This window comes from Mustela erminea, chromosome 14 (assembly GCF_009829155.1).
Source record: "Mustela erminea isolate mMusErm1 chromosome 14, mMusErm1.Pri, whole genome shotgun sequence".
Lineage (NCBI taxonomy): Eukaryota > Metazoa > Chordata > Mammalia > Carnivora > Mustelidae > Mustela > Mustela erminea.
Genome location: NC_045627.1, coordinates 60,654,036 through 60,681,844, shown reverse-complemented (window position 1 = coordinate 60,681,844; position 27,809 = coordinate 60,654,036). Strand labels below are relative to the sequence as shown.

The following is a 27,809-nucleotide window of genomic DNA, read 5'->3' as shown; positions in this document are numbered from 1 at the left end:
TCCTATGATTTTGGGGAGAAAAACCCACACTTTATTTTACACAGTTCCCTAGCATTTAAAGAAAAAAAAGTTTTTGATATATAAATATTTCCCATTAGAATAAAATCCCCTTTTGATTTTATTACAGTAAAAAAATTGTGTAAACACAAACTTAAGATAAATTTAATTGATGAAAATATTCATTACAGAAATTAACATTGCTTACCATTCTTTAAACACCATATACATTATTAATATATACTGTATATTTCCAATCAACTCCATTCTTAGGCTCAATTTAAGAAACACAATTTTAACAGGTTTTATACAAAAAATACTTCACTAGGAAAGTAGACAAACTGCACAAAAAAAGTACATGTGTATAATGTGCATAGCAAGATAGCTTGAAGCATCTATGTATGGCTTTCTTTAAAATAAAACTTTTGGGGAAATGGGCCCATTTGGGACCTACTGTTACAGTTGACATATGTAAACTGTTTCACATCTTTTAGGCACTTGCTAACAATAGTGTTCAATCCCTGAAAAATGAATTTACCCAAAAAAAAAAATTCTACATCTAAAATAAAAACCAAGAAAATAACATGGGTAAAGTCTTACATATTCCTTTTAAATTAAACAACAGTTTTATTAGTGCATGCACAGAACTAAATTGAAAGAAAATAAATTTTGTCAAAAATCTTCTGTGCAAAATTTACATAACAAACTAAAAGGTACAAAAATATGTACAGGTTTAAACTCTTTCTTATATACAGAAAAGAAGCCCTGAAGTTTTCAATTAATGAAAATGTTTTAACACTTATAGTAACAATATAACAAAAATTATACAGTAATTTGTAATATAAGAACTCCATTATTCAATAATCCAACAAAATTTGATCCAAACTTACACGGTGAAGTTTCAGTCGATGATTCTGTTGTTGTCCTGAAAATATCCCTTTTAAAACTCTACCTGCTGGGTATATCCCCTAGGAATCTGTACTGAAGTTTTATGTCCTGCCACTGAGTCCACTATTAATGCTTCTTCATTTCAACTGCCAACAATCAGTAAAATAATCTGCTTTGGGTTGTCAGTGAGACCAAAAAGGTGCTAACAAAAATGGTTTGTCCCAATGTGTACGTACATATTCAGACACCTATAGTAATTAAAGAGCAAAAATCTGATTTGCTTTGCTAATCTTGCTTCAAAATATTGTTTCTGTAGAGTGATTCTTAATTTTCAAGAAAAGCCATTCCCTTGGAAGTGCTTCTATGTTCCACTTTTTAAATGGATGAAAACCAAGATAAAAATTGGCCATTTGGTTTATGGGGGACAAACAATTCAAATCAAATAAGCATAGTTCTGTGCAAAAGAATCACTGGAGATTATCATCAAATTCAGAAAAGTGTCCAACTTCTTTAATCAGACTTTAAACTGGACCAAGAGAGTTTAATTCTTTGGAGGCTGCCCATCTACAAATGTCTGACATAGCCATTTAGAAAAAGAAAATCACCTTGGGAAGGTATTCCAATTCCTGATTTGGGACACAGCGCAGAGAAAAGAGATTTACTTGTGAAAAACTCTGTTCAAGCATTATGTGGTGTATCTGTGCTCTCAGAGGAGCCTAATACCCTTCAAAAAGAACTATAGTTAGCAGATGTAAAGTTAAGTTCTTTACTCAAACTCTTGGTGTGTCTTCACAAATGAGGAGAAACTCCTTCAGCTCCGTGGTGAAAGAGCCTCCTCCATCTTCAGAGAAGCTACACCTACCAGATTCATAAGGCTGGTGAAGGAGAGAGGGGATGCAGCTGTCAGCCATGCCCCTCTACTAAAAGTCACTATATAACTAAATTGGGAAAACTGTTTTATCAAAATTTTCTTTAGCCCTAACTTCCCAAGAACACATTTTAAAAAATTAAATCAAGGTACATCTATGCTGCAATTAATTTCTTGCTAAACTTATGTGTGCAGTGATAGCATTTTCAAATATCACACATGAAACTTTTTTAGTCTCCCATGGAAATTCAGCCAACTTTCAGATGCTCAATTTTAGGTACTATACTGAAGTAGAAAACGTCTGCCTTAAGGTAATTCAACCCATGTTTTCTCCTAAGATAATTTTACTTTTCTTTTCCTTGGTAACTACAGTAAATTATTCTAACATATTCCAGTCACGAGTGGCTTCCATTAGATGTCTCTGCCCATGACCAGCCCAAGCATCCTGATTGTCAAATACTCTACCACAAAACCAACAGTTAAATTTAGCTTTCAGAACATTTTCAGAGGTAGTCTTCACGATCTGATAATTGTTTTTGCTTGTCTTTTTGAGTGTTAATTTTAGCACAAATCTTTCTTTCACAGAACTAACAGGTTTCAATGTTTTATGTCTTTTGGAAAAATCACCATAAATTGTTTTCGAGGCATTATCACACACTGGCTTCAGTAAAGCACTGATAGTTCTTTTCGACAACGAAACCTTAAGTACACGTCCATTAAATTTAGCAATAGTTTTCATCACACTTACTACTTCTGGTGCATCTGCATCAGGATGATTCAAAACTACAACTGGTTGGTTTCTCCTAGGACATTTCACAAGCTGTTTGGAACTAAAGGGGGAAAGCCGCAAAGTTCTGACTGCATCTCTTGAAAGCCTTGGTCTGCTAAAATCAAATGCTTCACGGGCATCTTCAGGTTTAGACTTTTCTTTACACTTTCTATGTAATGTTGCTTTTTTTCTTGGAGGTTCTTCGTAACTATTCCTACACTTTCGTTTACAGTTTCTGTTTCTAGATACAAAGGCAGTTTCAGAATCTTTACTTCTTGCATGAGTTTTTACTCTTGAAAAATTTTTTTTCGAAGTCTTTTTTCTATTGAAGCTTCTCTCGATTGTACAATTTGTTTTACACCTTAATACCCTGGTGTCTGAACGGTCAGTGAAACATAAGGGTTCCTCAGAAGATTCTGGGCATGTTGCAGTAGAAGTTATCACAATTTCATTTGCTGGCATCATATCATCTAGTAAGAAGGGTAAGGCATCTCTAGAAGATTCTGGCGCTCTCTGCTCTCCTCCTGTAGTCTGATTAGATGGTACCTTGTCTTTCTGCAATGAGGATGCAGAGGTGCTTACAGACAGATTGTTAGCAGCAGTCACATTTAAAACAGGGTTAAAAATTTTCAGCAATATTTTCTGTGGTGTTCCTTCAGGTTTCTTTGGCTGTATGTTTTGATAATATGTACTATTTTGGACTAATTTAGGCTTAAGCAGCTCAGTCTTATTTGGCATCACACACTTTAAAAAAACAGCTTGTTTGCCATCAGGCAAGAGGGTATAAAGAGGTGGTTTTGGAAAAATCTCATTCTGCTGTTTTACTGAGTCCAAGATATTCAACTTGGTGCCCTGATGCTCAGGTACTGTATTAGGAGTAGGAACAGCTTTCGCTGAAGAATTTGCTGTTTTGATGATGTAAGGGCCTTTTAATGGCAAAGTATTTTCTGAGCTACTTTTCATGCTCAAACAACTGCCAATGCTGGAACAAAGTGCAGGTGTCAGACAATTACTGTTTCGTTCTACCTTTAAAAAAGGTATTCTGCAAGGCTCCTTAGCTGTAGTTCCACAAGCCTGAGCACTCTCAGTTTTGACAGTGGAAACACCTTCAAGTTTCCCATTATTAAATGTTAAAATCATCCCAGGTTTCTTGTTTAAAAGAAGAGAAGCAGGTACACCTTGTGTATTAACCAATGGAAGTGGCCTTCCTGAAACAACATGTAATCCAGGCTTGTTAGCAATGTGCAATGGTACAAAAAAGCCTTTTGGAGTCTGAACAAATATAGCCTTTTTTGGTTCTGAATTCAGAAGTGGACTCTGCCTATATAAAGAACCTAAATTTTGTGTAGTGGCTCGCAGTTTATCTTTTACGAGCTGCTGTGTTATTATTGCATCTGACTGAGTCTTAAGTAATGTGCCAATACCTGAAATTCTAGGTGTCTTTTCTGAATCTCTCACATCTTGTGATATTGACAGATTTTGTTTTTCTTTTCCACTACATTTTAAATTCAGATCATTGGTAGGCACATTAATCCCTATACTACCAGATGGAATAGAGAAAAGGCCTTGTACTTTGAAGTCCTTTGAAGAGTCAACTACTTTGCCTTCTCCCTCAAGTTTCTGAAATGACTGGTCACAATGAAGTGGCAGGCCTTTATCTGGGGTGTTACTATTACTAGAGTCTTGTTTTACCTCAGATTTTGTTTTTAATCCATCCTGAAGTAACTGGTTTACTTCAGGCGGCAAAAATTCTGATGCCTGTTGACTCTGGAGAGAGAAAACAGAGGTGATTCTAGGCATCATAGGTGACTCAACATTAGAAATGTTATCCCACTTAGATTTTTCAGTCAAGCTCTCTAAATTTTGATTTTCATTAGTGTATAAGTTCTGTCCGTCGCTGTTTTGTCCTTTTTCTAAAACACACTGTTCTTCAATTTCAGCTTGCATTTTTAAAGTTCCATCTTTAGTATTCAAAAGGCTAATAGATGCTAACATGCTATCTGGATTTGAGCTCTCTTTCCTCACTAGAGACAAAACTGATTCACTTATTGGTTGCTGAACAACTGTCTTGCTTGATGAAGGTTCTTTTTGAGGGTTTTCACACATTCCTGTTCCTGAAAATCTACGCCGTTTATTAGAATTATTTACTTTTGAGTAATTATGAAAGGGCAATGATCCTTGGTTGGAAGATTCAACAGGTAACTCAGAGTTGACATAATTAATGCAGTAGTTATGCATATCCCCACTGTTAGATGCATTTTGTTTGGTAGTACAGTTGACTTTATCTGGACTTCTAATGGCAGCACCTGACATCTCAGGGTGACTCTGAGTAATATAACTTCCCCACAGGTCAATATTATCTTTTGTTTCAGCTTTTGTGGTCAAATTCACTGATGCTGAAACCAATTCTGATGCTGACAAAGACGACACATTTTTTTCATCATCCATTGTTTGAAGCATATTACTTGTTTGAGATAGCAAAGCCATTTCTTTTTCTGACATTACTTTCCCTGAAAGTATAGAAGATGAACATGAAAATGGGGTAGTTGCTTTCATGTAAACTGTGTCACTTAATTCAGTTGTTACTCCTGCTAAAAATCCAGTAGTGTCCAAAGTCCGGGGCTGCAAATTGGCAGTACTCTCCTTTGCAGCATCTGACTGTGAGCCTGGTGAATATAAATTCTGTTTATTGGTAGGTAACAATTTTATTACTATATGTTGTTTTCCATCCACCATCTTAAAGCCCATAAAATCAGCACTGTAGTTAGCAGGAATTGTTATTCTATTATTTTTCACCATTAACACTGTAGGTCCTTGTACAGCAGTCTTCAAGAAGCCTAGAGTAGAATTTGATCCCTCTTCAACTCTATTACGTTGCCCAGTGGACAGAAGAGTTGGCTTTTCTGACTCTGACTCAGTAGGTTTATCATTATTCTCACAGTGTGGTCTTTCATCCTTTTCTTCATTTAAATACTCTTGAACAAGATGGCTCTGGTCTTCAGATTTAGCCTGTGTTTTGTTCACTTTTCTGAGCACTTGAGTGTTTTTTTCTATACTTCTGTCACTTCCGTTGTTGATCTTTTTGCGTTTCCAGAACGTCTTCCTTGATGCATCTATTCTGTATCTTTTCAGTATCAGCTTAAGTCCTGCTGAAGTCTTTGCCATCCTCTTTTCGTATTTGTCTTTTTCCAGTTTTTCTTTCGCATATAAGTGTTCTTTGTGCAAAGTTATAACATGTCTTACCAGGTGCTCTCTCCTAGTAGCACCATAGCTACAATATTGACAAGTGAAGGGAAATGTACCAGAATGAACATGAAGGTGCTTCTGAAGCTCTCCTTTGGTAAAACATACATGATGGCACTTACCACATTTATAATGGATTTCATTATGTCTATGAATGTGCTGAACAAATGTGCCAACATCCTGGGTGGAGAATCTGCACTTTTCACATTGAAAACTACCATTTACACAATGTGTGGATGCAAAATGCTTTGTCAAGTCTAATAAAGTATATACACTCTCATTGTTACAAATGTCACATTTTACTAAAGTGCTTCTATGTGTCCGTCTGTGTTGTTTAAATATCTGGAAGTCATTTGCTGAAAAACTGCACATTTCACAAGGATAGGAAGGTAATTCACCATGGTGCCACATTTGAAAGTGTTTCTGCAAATCATTTGGACTATATCGAGTGCTATCTCGGCATTTTAAACAGTTGAAATTGAGTATTTTTGCAGACATTTTTAAACCCTCCTCTTCAACTCTCTCAGACTTATGGAGCAACATACACTCCTCTACACAGCTTACAGTCTTTACACTGATAGATTTTCTTGCAGTCTGTGGTTGACGCTGAAATAATTTTCTGTATTTGTCAACTTCATGTTTCAAAAAGACTTCATTTGGAATATGTATCTTCGGCAAATCAATTTTCACATTTTTTAGTTCATAATGAAAACTACTTTGTGCAATTTTTGGCCTAGGTACTGATCTGATAGTATCCACTAGCTCATTTTTCACATCGTAATTTTTTAAAGTAGTTTGTTTTTCATCAAAAAATAATGGTTTCTGTTCAGATGGCATGATTTTACAAAAAAATCCCAACTTCTTTTTTCTCTAAAAACTGAAGTTACTTGTAATTTAAACAGGAAACAATACTGTGCCAAGACATCTTCAAAATACCAGAATTTTTCCCACATTAACTCACCTAAAATCAAACAAAGAATTGAATTTTCGTAAGTATCAGTAAATTTCATATTTTAAAGTTCATTTTGATACAAAATAGGAATGCTGATCAAACACATACATAAAAGATATAAAAGACCTGTTAAGTATTTTAAGAAAAGCTTACCAAGAAGTAATAGCTTAAAGTAGAAATAACACTAATCTGCAAGTCGGGAAATACAAGTTTTACTTCTGTCTCTGCTCTGTGACATTGGGGCAAGCTTCAAGTTCTCTGAACCTCAGTTTTGTCATCTAAAGAAAACCATAACTGGATAAGCACCCTCAAGCTCTAGATTTTTATATTAAGTTGATATGACAATATTTAAGCGAGATTTTAAAATATCTTAATGAGAACCATAAAAATTTAAGTTCCAATTACACATGTGTCTCCAGTTACACACATGAACTATTAACTCTCTCACCTCCTTAGCTGACCCTCTATTACCTTTGTGAGAAACTCAACAGGCTTCTTCTCCAGATTCTCTATTTCCTTAGTGCTTCAGAGATCATTTAGATCTAAGATGTTTCATTTATCTAACAACAGTGACAGAAGACATTATCTGCTCTTCCAAGTTATCATTACTAACTGGTTAAGAAAAAGAAAAAGAAAAGAAAAGGAATAGCACATTTTGCTGGGGTACTATTAAAGTCTACCTACTATCTTTTTGGTTCCCAACCATTTTGGCTCTTTGGCTTTTTGTCCCTAGAACTCAGGCAGAAGGCAGCAAGGAAAGCTCCTGGCATATGAGAATGCACCCATTACTACCTGCCTCCATTAATTCCAACACTTACTGGTTTGTGTTACTCTAGACAAGTCTCAATCTCTGTCTTCGTTTCATCATCTATAAGGTGAAAAAAAAAATTAGTACCTTCTCTATATTTCACAGGGTTATTGTAAAGATTAAATGAGAAAACATATGAACAATATTCTGTAAAGTGCAATATAAATTGTACTTATCATTACTGTATGTGATTACCATGAAATGACACATGATTGGTTAAACTACAAAGAATAAAAAATAGGATAAGTAATAAGATGTGATGATATATTGCTGAGACTGGAATCTGAGTACTAAAGTTCAGAAATATCAAAATGTGTATTAGAAGAATTACCTTTTCTTACTTTTGTGATCTTAAATATGTATGTACGAATAATAGACAAAATCAGATAAGCTAAAGAAAATAAAGTATAAATCACACTGAGCTTCATCTGTAATGTATAGTCAAAGGTCTCAGCTTTAAATTTCAATTAATCTAGGGGCACCTGGCTGGCTCAGCTGGTAAAGCATGTGACTCTTGATCTTGGGTTTTGAGTTCTAGCCCCACGTTGGGCAGAGATTACGTAAATAAATAAAAACATGAAAAAAAATAAATTCCAATGAATCTAAGTAATGAGATACTGTTTCAGAAATCCTTTATTAAAGGAATACAATTAAAAGTTAAATTACATATTAAGAGATTCTTTTAATATCTCTAACACTCAGTAATTCTGGTTGGGTCTAAAAAACACATTCTTTGATAGTCTTTAAACACACACACACACACACACACACACACACACACACATACACTAAACTGATAATTAATTCATTAACAGGGTACCAGTTTACTGAATATATTTTTAGTAGTGAAAAATCACAATTTCATTATTCAGTGCCACACACTGTGCTCTGACTCATACCATTTTCTCAGAGTTCCTCTGCAAAGGGTGGTACAATGCTCAGGAACTGCACAAAATATGGAATGCTTCACAAAATTGCGTGTCATTCCTTGCACAGGGCCATGTTAATCTTCTCTGTACTATTCCAATTTTAGTATATGGGCTGCCAAAGCATATACTGGCTTTACACACTATGTCTAATTCAGTAAAATATTAAAATTTTTACTTAAAATGTTTTACTCCAATTACTTAAAGCAAAATATAAATACTTTTCTTCAGAAGTAAGGAAAACTAAATAAATGGCTAGAATAAAGTTCAATGACAGCTGCTGCTGGATACTCCATACCAACTGAGAAGAACCCCTACAGAGCGTCACATTCTCAACAGTAACAAGCATCATAATCACCAATGAAGACTTCACCATACCAGAATCTGAGGGTGAGGTTCAAAGAGCTGAAACTTTTAAGCACACCTGCAACGGTTCTCCACTTGCCTGAATACCATATTGTGGTCATTCTGGATTATCCATACTCAAGCTTTTCTACTATACACATGATCAAAAAACTGTATCATGGGTTTTCTTACAAAAGGGAAACTGCTTCTTGTAGTAATATTACATGTGTTCAAAAATATATTTCTAATGCTAGAAACAGACTGATAGTATTTCTAAATATCAACTCCATTTAAAAATATCTACACAATTTAAAATTTTTCTTGTAAGAAAACACATACCCCAGAGTCTAACAACCAGTGTTAAAAAAGGATTTTAAATAACTCAATCAACTAACACTTACTAATAAATGAATGCCTACTATGAATGTGAGGCATTTTGATGGGTGCTGTAAAAAGATTAAAAAACATGGTCCCCACCCTGTTGCAGCTTACAATGTGAAGGAAGAGAGGCAGGACAAACACATTATGAATACTGCTTATTCAGAGATGACCATTCAGCAACCTCACCCTTCCAGGACATGAAGAACAGAAAACAATGAAGTAGAACACATGGCAACCAAAACAGAGGTCACAAAGTTCACCCTTAAAGTGCATGTCCTTGGGACACCTGGGTGGCTCAGTGGGTTAAAGCCTCTGCCTTCGGCTCGGGTCATGATCCCAGGGTTCTGGGATCGAGCCCTGCACTGGGCACTCTGCTTAGCAGGAAGCCTGCTTCCTCCTCTCTCTCTCTCTGCCTGCCTCTCTGACTACTTGTGATCTCTGTGTCAAATAAACAAATAAAATCTATAAAAAAAAATAAAGTGCATGTCCTTTACACACAGGCAAAACAAGGTTAATAAAAGGGACCTTATCAAGTAATCTACTTGGCTTTTACTTAAGCTTGGTAATGCAAAATAATTAATATTGAACATCAGTATTTTTTACATTTAATGAATGGCATATACAATAATACAGTATTAGGGGAACTTGTGTATTATAGGTAGTTTGGAGTTTGTTATTCACCCTCAAATTTTAAATTTGGAGAATCTATTTTTGTCTTCAACTATGTTCAACCTGCACTATGTGGAAGCAATCAATGATGACATCTGACAGCAAATTATACTAGGGTTGCCACCTATGGGCAAAAATATTTGTGTGTCATGAATTTCTCAGATAATATAAAAAAAGGAAAGAGGAATTTTACTCTAATTTTAATCTTTCAAGCTACTAGCTAATGCTCTTTTCACTATTGTTCAATCTTTTCCCTCACCAACAAGGATTACTGATTTTAAATCTCCATTTAAACTACTGCCCTCTCTCTATATTTTTACCTCCTAAGTCTTAACCAACATCTCCTCAAGCCTTGAAAAAATACTACTTACAGTAACAGTAATACTACAAGTATGCAGTATTAATAGTAATACTACAAGTATGCCTAGCCCTTTCAAGCAAACCTGGAGAACTGCCTGCATCAAGATGGCAACTTAAGCCATCTGGTTTCATCTTCTTCCAACTGCCCAATGAAACAAAAACCAAAAAATGAAGTCCTACAAAATGACTAGAAATTAGAAAAACATTCCATACACACACTGCAAGGTGTTTGGTAGGAAGCAGTCCAGAGAAAGAAGAGTGAAAACAAATGCAAACGTACTGCCAAGCACCACTTTTTTTTTTTTTTTTAAGATTTTATTTATTTATTTTATAGAGAGAGATCACAAGTAGACAGAGAGGCAGGCAGAGAGAGAGGGAAGCAGGCTCCCCGCTGAGCAGAGAGCCCGATGTGGGACTCGATCCCAGGACCCTGAGATCATGACCTGAGCCAAAGGCAGTGGCTTAACCCACTGAGCCACCCAGGCGCCCCAAGCACCACTTTTAAAGAGGAATTTGACCAACGGACATTTATTTAATAAGCATTTAAAATAAGCATCTCTTATACCCTTCCTTAGTAAGAAAGTAAAGGACATAAATCTGCCCACTCCCTCCCTGAACATACCTTGAGATTCTAGAAAGTGAGGACTTGAGCAGAAGATCATGTGGTACCCTTTGAGGAGATAGAAAGCTTGGGCTGAGGTATGGGAAGGAAGAGAATGAATCCAGAGTTCTGAGCTGGGTCCAGAGGCTGAGTTGGGGCTCGTTAGCACCAGCTGTTGGGAAAAATATTAAGAGGAAATTATTTCTGAACAAAGATAAATCTTCTTATATTCATGCCTATCTTCTGTTTAACAGTTCTGTCCTTTGTCCACATTAAGTAAATTATCTCTAAGTTGTCAGGGAAAAAGTACATTAACTCCCCCATCCCTTTAACTAAAAAACTGAAAAAATCTTGGTTCATTCTTTAAGAATTCATCTCAACTACCAAGGCCATCAAAAGTTAAGCTGGCAGAAACATCATTAGCTGCAGCAGCTCAACAAAGAGAAAATAACCTGAACAGAGAAACCCTTCCCATCCCCCATCCAACAATGAAAAACAGTAACTACACAAAAGTTTCTACTACCGGAAAAAGGAGGAAGCTTAGGGGATAAAAATAAAGTACTAGTTGGCAATTTCAGTAAGACCTGAAATAATATACTAAAAAAGAGGAAAACTAAGAACATACTGCCATGAAAGGGAGAACAAAGGAGATGGGAGAGAAATAATGATTTTCAAAACAAGAAAAAAGTAACATTTGAGTTTTCGGGTTTTTTTTAAAGACCCGAATTTTCAAAATCAAAGGTTCCTCAAATGCCAGTCAAGATTATTAGTTAGAAAAGAACACAAGACTCAATGTTTACAATTTATCCTCATCAAATTTTTGAGTTTAAATAAAAATGAAATGCTACCAAAAAAAAATGTAGCGAAGTAGAGTTACCTAAAAGGGTATTTTTCAACAGCAATGCCAACTTTAATCAGAAATCAATATTAATCAGACATTTTCGGGACGCCTGTGTGGCTCAGTCGGTTAAGCATCTGCCTTCAGCTCAGGCCGTGATCCCAGGATCCTGGGATGGAGTCCCACATCTAGCTCCTTGCTCAGCGGAGAGTCTGCTTCTCCCTCTCCCTCTGCCTGCCATTCCCCCTGCTTGTGCTCTCTCTCTGACAATTAAATAAATAAAATCTTTAATTAAAAAAAAAATCAGACATTTTACTCAGAGTGACATTTACAGAGTTCTGAGGAAAACAGAATAACCCAAGAATCAATTCTCTACACAGGAAAATTCAAATGTAAAGGAAAAACACAATTTTAGATGTATAAAGATTTAGAGACTATAGTACATATGTACTCTTCTGGAATAAAGTTTCAAGTAAATACTTTAAGCAAAATCAAATTTCAATCAGAAAAGAAGAACTTAAAAAAGGAAAAATGTGTTATAGAAGAAATATCTGTCAACAATAAAATCTATGAAATAGAAATAAAAGTAAATATTTTGTTAATACAGTTAAGAAATGCAGAAAAGACTGGAATAAGAGAACACTTATGACACAACAAATATGTAAGAGGTCCTTAAAAAAAATTAACAATAGGAAACAGGAGACATGAAAATAGCTACAAATTTCTAGATGCTGGAAAGCAGATAAATTAGTAAATGACCCTGCAAACACAAGAAAACTTAATCCCAGACAGACTGGGTAATGCTAAAAACTAACCTATTTTAGTTCTGAATCTTCAAAAGGCTTAGGAACTGGCAAGTACCAAGTAACTACAAAAAAAAGAGGAGAAAGCTAAAACAAAGAGAAATTTGGAGAAAGCTGCTTGAGTTCTGGTTTGATGCTAAGATTCCCTTCCCCACTCCGTAAGAAAGGTTACTGCTATTTCCCCACCAAAGCAGATGCCTGCAGGTTTATTCTCTACAGAAAGTACACAGACTCTCTTAAACAGGGGATACCAGACACAGCTGAGAGTGGGTACCATACCAAAAGCCAGAGGGTTAAATGACCACATATGGATGAGACACAAACCCCACCCCAAGCCCACTATTCCCCCTTCTACACTGGCCCCTAGACTTACACAGTGCTACTAAAAATATGGTCTGCTGATGGTCCATGAAACATTCCTCACCAGTTCACGACAACATATGTACAGAAACTGAGAGTTAAGCATTTAGAAACTACTATAGCAACTTTACAGAGTTAAGTTTCTATCTGTTGAATCAAACAATAAAAATGTTGACTTGATTTTATATGCCTTCATTTTTAAAATTTCATTTTCTGAAATACACAAAATAAAAATCTGTACATGACCAGGAAGAAAGTATATAACTTCCAATTTACTTCTAGAAATGTATCCTAAAGGTTATAAGCAGGTTCAATGAAGCATTGCTTACAGAAATCACAAAATCAAAAATAACAAAATGTCCACCAATAAATAATGGTATTTTCGTTCAGTGGAATATTATTCAATTTAAAAAACAATGTAAACCTGTATTTATTAATTGGAAGATATTCAAGATGCATTTAATAAAAAAAGTAAACAGCAGACATATTAGGAGTTAATTTGTTCAAATACTGAAAAGTCGGGCCCATACAAACTCATAGTAAAATCAAGAGTAGGGACATCTAGGTGGCTCAGTTGGTTAAGCAACTGCCTTCAGCTCAGGTCATGATCCTGGAGCCCTGGGATCAAGTCCCACATCGGGCTCCCTGCTCAGCGGGGAGGCTGCTTCTCCCTCTGACCCTTCTCATGCTCTCTCTCTCAATTTCTCTTTCAAGTAAATAAAATCTTTTCTTAAAAAAGGAGCCAAGAGTACACATTTAAAAGTGTTTATCATGATTACTGGTCATTCTTAGGTGTTTCTTAATATGCTGTCCTTGGATCACTACAGCCTCCACACTGGCAAACTTAATCACAGCACAAGCAAACAGCTTACATTTGGATGTGACGAAAATGACCTCCTGCCTCTAGACTATACTGTTATGAAAGTTTATCAAAAAAAGGCACGAAACCATGAAAATTCTGAAATTCTCAAGCAAAGCAAGTGAATTCTGTGGTAAACCAACTGAGTTTTTTCTGAACAACCTGATGTAAATCGGTAAAACTGATGCTAGCAAAAAGTTGAGGAATGTTGACACTAAAGGTGGAAATCAAAACAAAATAGGCATCATTCAACATTGTACATGGTACCCAGTACATCAGTACTGCATCAGTACACAGATAACCAATCACACCCATGCAGAGAGGACTGTACAACAGCCAGAAAGTTACTGGCAAACATTATACTCAGAGAATAAAAAATTATGCTATGTTACTCATGGTATATAAATTCATGCTATTGAGAGGTCATTTTTTTTTTTTAATTTAACAGTTAATCTGTGAGCCTTGAGGATACCTTAAAAAGTAAGTAAAGGACGCTGGCACCACCAGAGTAAGTTATGAGTGCAGTGTTCTTATACAAATATAAAGCTGTTATGTTTCCTGATCTTAGTACATCATTAAAAGAAAAAAATTTAAATAAAAAGAAATTAAAATTTCTTTAAAAAGATAAATAGCAAAAACTATAACACTGATCTAAATTTGACGATTATCTTTCTATCAGGTGTCCCCTGCTTTATTAAAGTTTGCTTTTTAAAAGTTTGCATTATACCACTTCACTTACAAACCTACAGTAGTATGTTTTTGGTAACCAAAAGAAATCCAAAGAAGGTTTCTGTTTTTTAAAAAAACAACAACAACACTAAAACAAACAAAAAACCAAAATCAGTGCTCAGCCTCCGTTTTGCAGCAATCTGTTACAGAGGCAGCTGCAGCCCAAGCAGTGAGAATGGCTCCGCCAAGCTCCTTCCCCAGGAACTACAGGTCAGTATGTCAGCATCAGGAGGCCAGAGCTTCAAACTGTGTCTGTGGGCATCTGTGCCTTATCTCAATTATTCTGGCCTCCCAGCAAGATGTGCCTTCTAACATACCAGAAAAGCCCAAGACTAAGGTTATTTTGGGGGTCTGAGAATACTCAAAAAATTTTCACATGAATTAGTGCTAACTGCTTCTTTGCTTTATACCATTTCAACTTATAAAAGGTTTCCTAAGAATGCTCTATTTTCAGATAGTGGGGGAAATCTTTATAGTACAGAAAGAAATGAACAGCAAGGAAAACGCTGAACTATTTTTACATCAGCTAAGTATATTACTCTTCAATAAAGTACTGGTTTTCATCTGACAAAACTTTATTCAGATTTTTTTTGATGCTATCTTTAATAGTTTTAATACTGACATTATATAGAATATATAAAATGATTTGGAATAATTTCCACCATTTCATCTCTGGAATAGTTCACTAAACATGAGAACTGCCTACTCTTTAAAATTAAACAACTGTACCAAAATACCATATAGGCCTGATACCTTTTTGGATTTTAGCCCTTACAAAACTCTGCAAGGTCTTCCATGATTTCTGGGCTCTTGGGGGTTTCTACTGCTTCAATTATTTTTCTCAATTCATATTTTCCCTGAAAATAACCAATTTCCTTCACATTGTCTAAGTATACTCCCTTATACCTCACTTTTAACAACCTATTGTACAGAAATAAAAGCACAACATATGTAACAGTATCCCTTAAACATCCATGCGTAGGAGAATGATTAAGTAAATTATGGAACATTTACCCACCTGAAAACATTAAAAACAAGAAGGTTTATGTATTAAATTGACTTAGATTTTGTTGTGAATTTTTGTTTTGTTTTATTTTGAAATAAGGAAGTTACAGATGAAAACATGTAATACATTTCTCTATAAGGAGGAAAGATCCTCATTTTCATGTCAGGAGCAAAGATACTATAGGGCTATGTTTGTATAGGCACAGACAAATCTACAGAAAGTTACCTCTCAATCTAAATGAAGTAAGTTAGATTTCTTAACAACAAGTTAAATTTCTTAGGGAATGACAACATAGCAAAGCAAAATACAAACGTACCCAAACAGCTGGGGGAGAAATCATCAACTCTCCTAAGAGGACAATGTTACTACCGCCAAGTCTTTACTGAGGCTTATGTCTACTCTTGCCCCTGAATTCTAAGAAATCTTATATCCTTAAAATAATTCCTCCTTTTACAGCTTATGATGACTTAAACTACTTTAAGCTAGTTCTATTACTTGTAACCAGACTCTTAAGACATTAAGTTGATAGATCAATGTTGACTGCCTTTAATTCACAAAAAGGTAGGTTTCGTGATGATCGTTCAAAGAGCAGTAGACTTAAACTTGCACAAAAGGAGCAAAGGCTACCTAGAGCAGAAAAAAAAGAGTAATATTGGAAGAAAAGCATTTTTCTCCCATGGCACTGTGGGATCTAGAAGACAGAGAAAACATATAATGGGGAGGTTAAGTGAGAACAGACTACAGAGGACAGATTTGAACTTGAAATGAAAGGTAACCAGGAGCCATGGTGAGTTCATGAGCAGAGAGAAGTTATAAAAGCAGTATTTTAGAAATATTATTAGAATGGTACTAGAAAGCAAGATATATTGGAAACAGTAAAAATAGAAGTCAGAAAATTTAGAGGACTAACTGACAAATCCAAATAGAAAACGAGGAACCAGAGAACTGGCAATGTTAACATAGGTTAGGAATTGCAGAGAAATTTTAAAAAGATGATTCCCGAAGTGAAATGCCAAGGATAAGAAACAACTGAATAGAGTACAGTAAATCAAAAAGCACCATTCCTAGAGTTTCATTTGCTTTCTACAACAGATTACAAAGCAAAGACATTCTATAGTCTTCAGCTTTATTGAAATGACATAAAAAGAATCTATATGCTCTTTATTAAATTCTTGTTGCTTAAGCATTGAAGAACTAAAAAAACTCTGATTTTAGCTTCCCCTAATTTGTAACTCAGCATGTAGCTCTGCAACCTAACGTCACATTACAAAGACCGAAGGACTAATATAATTAGCCATTATTTTGTATAACAATTTCATTCCTTGAGTCATCGAATTCTTTTCTACAGTGATAACTGAATTCAAAACACTCATATGAATACATAACTAGAAATAAAACAAAAGAAGCATGCAGCAAGAAGAGCTTACTGAAAAAACCTAAGGTTCTGGCTAAGAGGGATCTAGAAGAAAATTACAAAAAAACCTAAAACTTCGTTTAAAAGCAGAAACTTATAGTGCCTTCAAAATAATAATCTTTTCATGACGTGAAACACATTCTGGGCTTACTTTTTTTGGTAGCTGCTTTAAGTTTTTAAAAAGTTTATCTGCAGGTGTAATATTTATCATATTTTAAGTGAAAGAATACATTTTGTAGAATTAATAGATATAATAAAAGCCAGCTCTCGCCAAATCATGGCCTAATAAGCAACTTAAACACAGAAAAGAGAAATGAAGAGCTAAATATGCTAATGTAATTAAGGATAGATACAGAGAGATTCAAAATGCTGGGATACATGTGAGCCATGTACCACTCAGGTAGGCTGGTAACAATGGTTGGTATACAATTATGAAGGAGTCCCAAATCAAAGGTCCCAAATCAAAAGTTAAAATATAGAAGCAGTTCCTGGTTCAGGTTAATCTTCTTTCTTATTACTGACACAATGACTACATATATAGTGTACAGTGCCCAATATTTAAAGATGCTTTCCACTCCCCTACACATACACCTTTATTCACTTTTTTATCCTATTTCCTTTCACCAGGCTTGTCATCCCCTTCTATCTTCTCAATACTGGTTGAACTTCTTTTCTAAATCTATCTCCTACAGGGACATGAAACCTGCAATACACACAAATCTCTCAGTTCTCTGAATATCCATTTAAAGTACAACCATTGCTCACCATTTCATTATGCTGCTTTATAGTCACAACATTTCATTTTTAAGTTTTACCTCCCAAGGTAATTCATAATCTTCTTAAAGACAAGTTCTATTTTATATTTTTCATTTATTCCTCACAAAAACCAAGACGATTGGTACACAGGGTCCTAACACACTCTTGACATATTTATTCTTTTACTTGCAACCAAAATATCTGACTTCCTGTGACTTTAGATTAAATTACTTTATAGCAAGTGCTACAGGTCATGTAAACTTTTTTGCTGTAATGGAATCTGACTTCACACACACACATGCACACACTCTATCAGCCCTTCAGAAATCACATTTTCAGTATGTGGAAACTGGGAGAAAAATCAGAAGTAATCCACCCGAAGTAAAATAGAAACCACTCAATTTAGTATGGAAAGGAGAAAGACTATTTCATCTCTTGTGCTTTTCTTCTGTCATTTTGCTGTGGCAATGATGTAGATCAGGCAGATTTTACTTAAGATTTTGGAACCCACGGTGCAGGGAATCGAAAAATTTATGGCTATCTGACTGGGACAACATGCATCAACATGCTTCCCATTTACCCTCAGCGTCCCACAATAATACAAACTATTCAATTTTTCTCTGGCCCCCAAAATCACCGTCTCTATGACAGAAGCAAATTCTACTTCCCAGGCTTCCCCACCTTAGTAATATAGCACCACAATCCATACAGTTACTCATCTCAGAAGTCAAGGAATCATCCTGCATCCTCTTTCCCCTACTCCCACGCTAATCCATAATCAAGACCTGTCAATTCCATCCCCAAAAAACATCTTGAATTCTTCTTCTCTCCATCTCTACTGTCATCATCTCAGTCCACTGTCATCTGTAACTTGGATTAAAATAACCTTCTAACTGGCATTCACGCTTCCCTCTTGCCCACCACCTTCCTCCGAATCCATTCTCCACACAGGAGCAAACGTGATCTTATTATAAAATAGATCACTATGCTCCCTGCTTTAAAATCTGCAGTGGCTTCCCAAAGCACTTAAAATAAAATTTAATCTCTGCCAAGGCTTACAAGGAGCAGTGACATCTGGTACTGTAACCTCCTTCTTAAACTTCACCTCACACCACTCTCCTCATCTGTAACTATAACTCCAGCAAGCTACCACAGATAGTCTCTCAGTTCCTCAAATACTCTTTTCCTATCTCGGGCCTTTGCACCTCCTATTCCCTGTTTGAACTGTTCCTTCTATTCTTCAAATGGCTAGATCTTTCTCATCTTTTAGATCTCAGCTTAAATATCATCACCTCAAGAAAGGCCTTCCCTAACCTATAAAGCATCACTTTCAAACAGAAAAAAATTATTCCCTATCTAAACCTCTTGTATTTCTTTTTTGTAACACTCTGGAAAAATTTTATGTATTTGCCAGTTTATTTTCTATCTGTCTCCACCACTGGAATAAAAGCTGTATAAACACAAGGAACACATCTGTCATGTTTTTTGCTGTATCACCAACATCTGGCATAGTGTTGACCATGTAGCTAGCACCAAATCTGTGCCAGTCTCTCTTCAAAACACTGAAAATACAGCAGTGAATAAGACAGACAAAAATCCCTCACCTCATGGACATTACACTCTGCTAGTTATTTAGGTGATAAAGTAAGTAAATTATTTAATATATTCAAACATCCCAAGTGCTACAGAGAAAAATAAAGCAGAGAAAAACAGGCAGAACTAGAGAGTTGCAATTAATGTAAAGTCAGGTAGCCCTCATTTGAAAAACTCTTATTTGAGCCAAGATCCTAAGAAGTGGAGGCAGAAAGCATTCCGAGAGAAGAAAAGAGTAAGTGCTAACACTGAGTGTAGAGTGTGCCTAACATGTTCAGAGACTAGAAAGAATGTCAGTATGACTGAAACAGAAAACACTAGAGGGAAAGCAGTAGGAGATGAAGTCAAAGAAGTAATGGAACTGGAACAAGGCCTGAGGGACACCAAAAAGACTCTGGTTTTACTATAAATGAGATGGGAAGCTACTGGAGCACTTGGGGTAGAGAAATAACATAAGCTGAATGATTTTTTAGAGATCAATTTGGCTGCAATGTTAAGAACAGAGTATCTGGGAAGGAGGTAAGAGTGAAAGCCAGAAGACCAGTTCAGAGATAATTATACTACAAATGTCAGGAGAGAGATATGGTGACATGAGACAATGGTGGTGACTTTGGTGGAGACAATGAGGCATGGTTAGATGGTGGATATGCTGTGATGACCTAGCCAAAAGATATGCTGACAGACTAAATCTGGTCTGTGAAGAGAGAGGGTATGTTAAGGATTAACTCTTAAAGTCCTAACATCAGCAACCAGAAGAAATGAATTGCTATTTATTAATATAGAAAGACTATGTGAAAACACTAAGTATAAAAAGTATATCAAGAGTTCAGTTTTAGCCATACAGAATTTGAGAGATCTAGTTGATATTCAAGTGAAAATGTGGATGTGTAGCTGAACAGAGAATACACAGACCTTGGGGTAAAATAAAATTTTTGGAGTCACTGGGGTGTGTATATATTTATGTATTCAGAACTGAATAAAATCACCAAGGAATAAGTACAACACGGAGAGAAGTCTAAGTGCTAAGCCTCAAGATACTACAACATTTAGAGTAAAAATAGAAGAAAAAACCAACTAGTAAGAATGGAAGGAATGACCAGTGAGTAAGTTAGGAGAGTGGTATCCTGAAAGCAAAGTAAAGAGTTTCCCGGATCAGGGATTGATCAACTCTGTCAAGCAAGATCAGGAGTGAGAACTGACCACTGGATTTAATGTCAAGACCTCTGGTGACATAGACTAGCCCCGTAGAAGGGCTGACTAGCACAGATTTAAGAGGAAATGGGAAGAAAGGAAGTGGAGATGAATACAGACAACTCTTTTAAGGAGTTTTAGTATAAAAAAACCAAGACAAGAACTGAAGTAGTGTTATTTTCTTGTTTTGTTTGTTTTTTACAACTGGGAGAAATTACACTGAAAAACTGATGATGAAGGAGAAAAAACAGAGCAGCAGTAGTAATGTCCTTCGCAGGATGAGAAGGCGTAGGATCCACTGAACAAGTGGAAGAGGTGAACTTAGAAAATAATAAAATAATTGATCTATAGTTACTATAGAGGAGGATAATGGGAAAATGTGAGCAAGAGAAGCTGTCGAATGAAATGCCTCATTAAGTCTATGATAGATGGTCCACAGCCAACAGCCTGTGGGCCAAATGTAGCCTGCTGCCTTTTTTTGTAAATTAAGTATCATTAGAACATAGCCACATTCATTCATTTACATATTGCCTATGGCTGCTATCATGTTACAATAGCAGCGGATAGGCCCAAAGAAACCACCTTGCCCACAAAACCTAAAATATATACTATCTGGCCATTTACAGCAAAAGTTTGCCAAACCTGGTAAATAGGAATGTTCCAAATGTTAACTCTTTTGAGTTGAAGATCAGCTAACTGGTTATTGAATAAAGAAGGTTAAGTAGACAACAGCATTTAATGGAAGAATTAACCTACATATCATTCCTAGTATCTGGAGCTCAAAACAAGTATTATTATGAGTAATCAAACATTAATTTCATTCTTTATCTCTCTCAGAATGTTTTTATATCTACTGCAACATTAGTTTTGAACTGGCTGTATCTCTACAGGAAGGATATGGTTTTGACAGTTACTATGAGATCTCTCAAAAAAAGGGGATAAATAAGAAGAAAAAAACTAATTTTATATATATTATATGCATATAACATATAAAACAGAACAGCACTGTAGGTTAATGACTGTGTTTTTTTTTTTTAATTTCAAGGCAGAGGAATATAACAAGATCTTTTCCACAAGTAAATTTCCATCACTCGATTACGCTTAATTTGTATCTTAGCATCACAAAAAGTGGCATCACACTTAAAAGAAATATAAACATTTTATTCAAAGAAATCCCTACCTTATCAGAAAAGAAAATGTGTTTGGCTTTTCAAATGTCTCACACATGAATTTACCTATAATACTCAACCTTGTATCTCAGTACCTTTCACTCCCCCAAAATACAAATTGTTCCAGTCAAACCAACCTCCACGCCATCTTGATCAGCCCTCAGTCATTTTCAACTCCATCCTTTCCCCAATTATTCTGTGCCTAACAAAACTTGATTCGTAAGTTAAAACCCATTTGCTGTGATACCTCCTTCAAGAAACCTGCCAGTCCCTCACTAATTTCTTTTCTATCAGAACTCAGACTTAAAATCCATACCATACAATCATGCATTCATTTATCTGCTGTTTGTATTATTTCATATATGTTAATCTGGGTTCCTTAACTAAACTATAAGCCCTCTGAAGGCAAAGAATTCCTTTTATTCTTTCATATTACTAAAATGCTGGCACAGCACTAATTACTCTGAACACACACTTATTGATTGGTGTAACCGAAATCTATAAAAACGTGCTACATTAAAGGAAGTCCACCATCCACTCAGCTAGCAGGTAAAATGCTTGACTATCCAGACAGTTGCACATACTTGTACATCGCAGACACTCAACAAATGTTTGTACGTTGAATGAAGGACTGAATATATACATGAATGATGAGCGATGGGAATCTTTCATCAGGTGGAAGAAAAGGGGAAATTGTGGATGGATGTGATCAATGTGAAGCTACAGATCCTAAATGGATTAGGGCCAAATATCCATTAGAACATTTTCTGCTGCAATCCAATTCAAACTATTTTATATACAAAATTTTGGCACATAGGATGGGGAAGGACACCATGGTAACCGACAGAATCAAAAGAAAACCACAGATACTCTTAACCATTGTCTCTAGAACTGAAACTGGCATGCTATTGCCACCCGTCTCCCATTTCCATATGGCTTCACTTTTTCCTACTACAGATGGGGTCCTCATACATGTGGCAAAGAATGTCACTAACACCCTACCCCATTAGTAACTTTAGAGAAAAGGGTGGATCTTTCTCTTAGGATTCATACATCAATTCCAAAGAAGGATTCTTAATTATCAAGATTCTGCTTAACAGGCCATCACTATTTCAATAGGGATGACTAGGCTTGGGTTATAAGACTATATGATTGGCCTACTAACCACTCATAATAGGGGAGAGATGGCTCCCCAAACGAAGAGATACTGAGTTGATAAAATTAATATACAGCTGACCCTTGAACAAGACAGCTTTGAACCACGCAGGTCCACTTGCACACAGATTTTTTGGATACAGTATAGTACTATAAATATATTTTTCTCTTCCTTATGATTTTAATAACATTTGCTCTTCTCTAGACTACTTTACTATCATGTTATTAAGAACACAGTATCTAATATATATAACATGTTAATCAAATATTCATGCTATCAGTAAGTCTTCCAGTCAACAGAGGGATTATAGTAATTAAGTTTTAAAGAAGTCAAAAGAATACATGCAGATTTTCAACTGTGTAGGGGGTCAGTTTCCCCTATGCAGAATCAAAAGTGTTGTTCAAGGTCAACAAATACATATTTTTCTACCAGCTATAACCTTTTAACAACTCAATTTTAATTAGGAATCAGTGATGATTTTACCACACTGTGAAATTATTTGACTTTCTGTGAAACCAGTATTTTTTAGCTATTACCATTTCTTGAAATGAGACCCATGTGAATCCTACTTAATTATCCTAAGCGTCAAGTCATGCAACTTCATTCTGATATTCTGATACCTGTTTCATGCAGTCAAACCAAGACTGATTTTAAAATTTGGTCAGACTTTGCTCACAATTTTTAAGATGGAATAATCCAAATCATTTTGGTCAGTCATCATAGAGCAGCCTCTTGTTTACTTCATTACTTGAAGTTTTCATTCTTCATCATATTACTTTTTCTGAGAGTTTTGGATCAAACACAGTAAAGAAAATTCTTAGCACTCAGCATTTACTTTATTCAGGAACAACACAGTACCCATGTGAACCTAACTCAGTAAGAGGGCAAACAGATGTTATGTAGGAAGCAATTACATATATAAATGAACACAGGTAAGTAGCCAGTATCTAAACTTTGCCACTCTCTACTCACTGTACTTAGTTGTTAGACATTAACTTCTAATAAAATAAAACATTCCTGACTTTGTGAAAAATGACCCTGAAAACAAAGCCATCTACTAGAAAAACTAATGGCAAAACATGGTTATGATTACTGAGGTAATAACTTAAGTTGGTTTAGTCTACTTCAGCTATTTCAGTAGTTATGTAAATAATCTTATTTCTAATTTAGGGTTATATTTATGGGTACATTTACTGTATTTGGTGAGAGGAATTATATGATACTGTGGTATCCCAGTACCTATCCAAAACAAACAGTAAGAGACACTTGTGTTTCAAGGGTAGATAAACCATGTTTTTGTACAAGGGTACAATATTTTCCACTAAGTATGCAAACAAAGCTTTCCTTATAATACTATGGATTTGATGGCAGATTTTTTTTTCCTTCTTTTTGTTCACACCAGAATATTCAAAAGATTGCCTTCAGGAAACCAGTCATAACTCCACAGTGATTCCCAAGTACCTTTTCTGACTCATAATGTAGATGCCATTAATCATAATATAAATATATTTCAGCTTTTCTTTAGGTGCATTACTTTGCACTTATTAGAGCAAAACACAAACACTGTTCTGGTCATTTATACAACTTCAAAACATCTTCCTACCATATGTAACTCCATCGTTCATTACCCAGAAGACTTTAATGCTGTCTTAATATTTAGAAGAATATAGTTAAAATTATCATTACCTCAATAATGGAGTATTAAATAATATACTACAAAACCAAAAAGACCTTTTTTGCTTACATTAAAAGAAAACCTGTAAGTATTTTACGTAGGCCAAAAATAAAACTATAAGAAACTTATGTATACATTAAGTATTTTACTTTATTTTGTCCAATATCAAAACATATTAACTTACTACTTAATAGACTACATGCTGTAATACTTCAATCTTTACCATACCTCCTTCTTCAAGGAACAAAAGGCACGCAATTTAATGCTTGGACAAAGCCACAATCAGGAACAGTGCTCAAAAGAGACGGTATCTGGAAATGAAGACCAAGATTTTAAAACTGACTGCAAAACCTGTTATTAAAATGTTTTTATACTCTTGATTCAATTATGCTTCATATTATGTGTTTAAATTTAAGAGGAAAAAGAAAACCTTCTCCACTTCTGGCCCATAACCCATCATTGCTACTCCATGATAACACAACATAAATTTATAAAAATCACAAAACTCAAAGTTTAGAAGGGAGGTTAGGCTCAATCTAGTTCACTTTCTTTGTTTATTTCAAGATCAGGAAAATGAATCTTGCCAAAAAAATCACAAACCTAGAACAATCTAGATCTGATTCCAAGCCAGATATCCTACTACCACTACCACCATACTACCTCTTTATACTCACTTGTGCTTTCTAACATCCCATGAAAATTGCTTACTATGTAAAGCCAACACCCCATACAGAACTAAAACTTTCAGAGCCTACACACCTGGAGTCAGATAATAAAAATTTCAACTTCACCACAATTCTTTCCTTCTCCTTATAGTGCTTTATCACAAAACTTCTGGTAGAGTCCCTGAAGATAACTGAGCAAGACTCAAAACTTTCATCATCCCCTCCCCTCCCCCAAAAAGGTTGTGTTAAGTGATCTAAAGCAGACAATGCTTCCATAAGAACAATGCCAAACAGAAAAGTAACAATAAAAGTACATTAAAGGACATGTTTAAAGTACATTCTGGAGTCAAACTGTGTATTTATGCTAAAATATATCTTCTGGAATGCTTCAAGATACAAAAACTTGGAACCACATACACTATTAAGAAAGAACAGAATAGGATTTAAAGTGTGATAGTAATTTCTAAAAAAAAACTCAACCATTTAAAAGCTCATACATTATTGATGCACAGATAGGTATTCACTGTGGTTGTATATTCTTTTACCCTTCCATAAAAACAGATATAACATTTTGAACTGACATTGATTCTTACTTTCACTGCAACAATAAGGAATAGTCTGGATGTGCAAAACAGGTCAGATACCTGCAATTTTTCCCTCCCTCCCCTTTTGTTAACAATTTTCTACACTTGGGGCTCATCTTATTTATAAGAATTTTAACAAAAATGAACGTAGTCTACTATGCTTACCATCCTCATGAAATGCTAATGGCCTGAAAAATGTTAACCCAATGCAATGTCTTCCTTTATAAGTATCAGAAACATACAGTTTTGCTAAAAGATAATAAATTCATTTTTATGGATTTGCAGCTAAAACTTTGAAAAATGTCAGGTTATTTCACTCCCTCAACTTAAATGGTTTCTATCTGTTCAACCTGAGAATACTAACTTTAAGGTACACTCAAATCAGATCCCTGGCTGCATAAAAAAACAAAAAAACAGTAAACTAAACCTAACACACAGTCACTCAAGTTAATGAAATTCCTATCCCGATGTACAGTTTAGTGACTTTTTCACCACTGCTATAACCAAAGTTCAGCATTCTTACGAATTCCTTAAATATTGACTTATTTTATTTTTCTGGTGTTTTTTAGACTTTTGATATCCAAACATACCCAACGAATGTTTTGGCTACAATAGCTCACAAATACTAAACGCCCCCCCCGAATTAAGCAAAACTGAACCTAAACTTTTGTATTCTGAACCTTAAAGCTACCCTGTTTTGTTGGTCTACTTAAAAGAGTTACAACATTTCACCTTATATACATTCACCCTATATATTCTCCATTACCATATCCATCTAGGAAGAGACTGTCTACTTGACAATGAGGACACCATGTTAAGAACAGCCTCAAAATGGACCCTAGAAGTGAGAAAGCCAGTTACAAAGAAATCCATCGGCCACTGGGTGTGGTTGGGGTCTGCAAGAAGGGCGCCTCTGGCCAACTCTGTGGAGGAGGGAGCGCGCGCCAGAGAGCTGAGCGTAGATGCAAGACAAGACCTCCAATGACCAGAGACTGGACCCACAATGGGGACGCCGTCGAGTCGGACTGCCGTGGGCTGCGAATCTACGGCTCGAGGGGTGCGGTCGCAGCAGTACCCATGCTGTCTCCACCAGCCCCGGAATGCGCCGAGTGGGTGCTTCGAGCGCCGCGCGCCCCGCTCCGTCCCAAACACCGCGCCCGATCCGCCCCTTCCTCCGGGGTTCGGCTCCCCTCGGGCGCGCGGAGGCACACGGTCGCCGCGCTCCCGCTCCAGCTCCTAGGCTGTGGGAGAAGCAAAGTTCAAAAAGCCCGAGCGTAGTGCAAACCCAGCTAAGAAGAGGAAGGTTAGCTCTAGCAGCCTGCAGGAGCGCTGAGTAAAAGAGGCGACTTCTCTAGAAAAACTTTGCGGCAAGTTAGGCGGAAGCGCTGAATAGCCGGGACTATTTAGCAGGCGCTTCCTATCACAAGAGGCGGAACCCTGAGCCGGTTCAGGGGACCCTGACACCCCCCACAAACTCGCATTTTGCCCCCTGGCTGGCCATCTAGAAGTCCCGGCATCCTATCAAGTCTGGGCGGCCCCGCTCATAGGGAATACCTGTCGTGGTCCCCATTGCCTGCGAGTCCCTGATGGCGGCCATTACGCTTCCATCCGGGTATTGCCGAAAAGCCGATCGCGGCGCTACCGGGAGCGCACGCTGCGGCGGAGGGATCTGCCGGGCTGTACCTGAGGCGAGCGGAAGAGGACGGAGGCCGGCAGGGTCCGAGCCCCAGCCTGCGAGACTAGGCCATTGAGCTGGACTCGCTGCTGACCTCTCAAATTAGCGCGCTTCCCCGGTGCCGGCCACGCCAATGACTCACTCTCCCCCTGTGCTCTTCAATAGCTGGAGAGATTCTACTGCCAACCTTATGGTAGACAAACCTCTACTCTGTGCTCTTCAGAGTAGACAACAGAAGCAGGAACTGTGGTCTTGGCAAGCCTTAACTTAATGGGAATGGTCTCAACCCTGAGATTTTAATCATTTCCGGTTTTGCAAATGGCGGCTCCCCACCCCCCTCGTTGCTTTTGACTCCCAGGTTTTAGCAGCAATTGCAACCCACATCAATGAAGGGATGTGTCCCTAGTTCCTCAGGAAGACCTACTGAACTCCAAACGTGTACACATTTAAGAAGTGATCTGCAAACTGTCGTTAAAACAAGGGAAGCTTTTATCCCCATCAAAGGAATCCCGCAACATCAGAACTGGGC

General features: G+C 36.4%; 1 protein-coding gene and 1 non-coding gene across 11 annotated transcripts; both read right to left on the bottom strand.

Annotated features, from left to right (window-relative positions):
• Positions 1-140: 140 nt before the first annotated feature.
• On the bottom strand, positions 141-27,522 carry ZNF518A (zinc finger protein 518A). 10 transcript variants are annotated; one of them, XM_032311710.1, is made up of 8 exons: positions 27,484-27,522; positions 24,585-24,667; positions 23,876-23,920; positions 23,358-23,462; positions 10,829-10,979; positions 7,536-7,585; positions 6,871-6,995; positions 141-6,726 (listed from the first exon to the last, which is right to left on the bottom strand). In XM_032311710.1, exon 8 carries the CDS (start codon positions 6,600-6,602, stop codon positions 2,130-2,132), a length of 4,473 nt encoding a protein of 1,490 aa, XP_032167601.1. In that variant the 5' UTR covers positions 6,603-6,726; positions 6,871-6,995; positions 7,536-7,585; positions 10,829-10,979; positions 23,358-23,462; positions 23,876-23,920; positions 24,585-24,667; positions 27,484-27,522; the 3' UTR covers positions 141-2,129. The 10 variants fall into 10 exon arrangements, with proteins under 10 accessions (XP_032167601.1, XP_032167602.1, XP_032167597.1 ...); XM_032311711.1 differs by lacking the exon at positions 27,484-27,522 and adding an exon at positions 27,289-27,450; XM_032311706.1 differs by lacking the exon at positions 27,484-27,522 and adding an exon at positions 27,160-27,273.
• Positions 8,476-8,578, bottom strand: LOC116573784. Its single transcript, XR_004278996.1, has one exon. It is a non-coding gene; the product is annotated as a U6 spliceosomal RNA (small nuclear RNA).
• Positions 27,523-27,809: the final 287 nt, after the last annotated feature.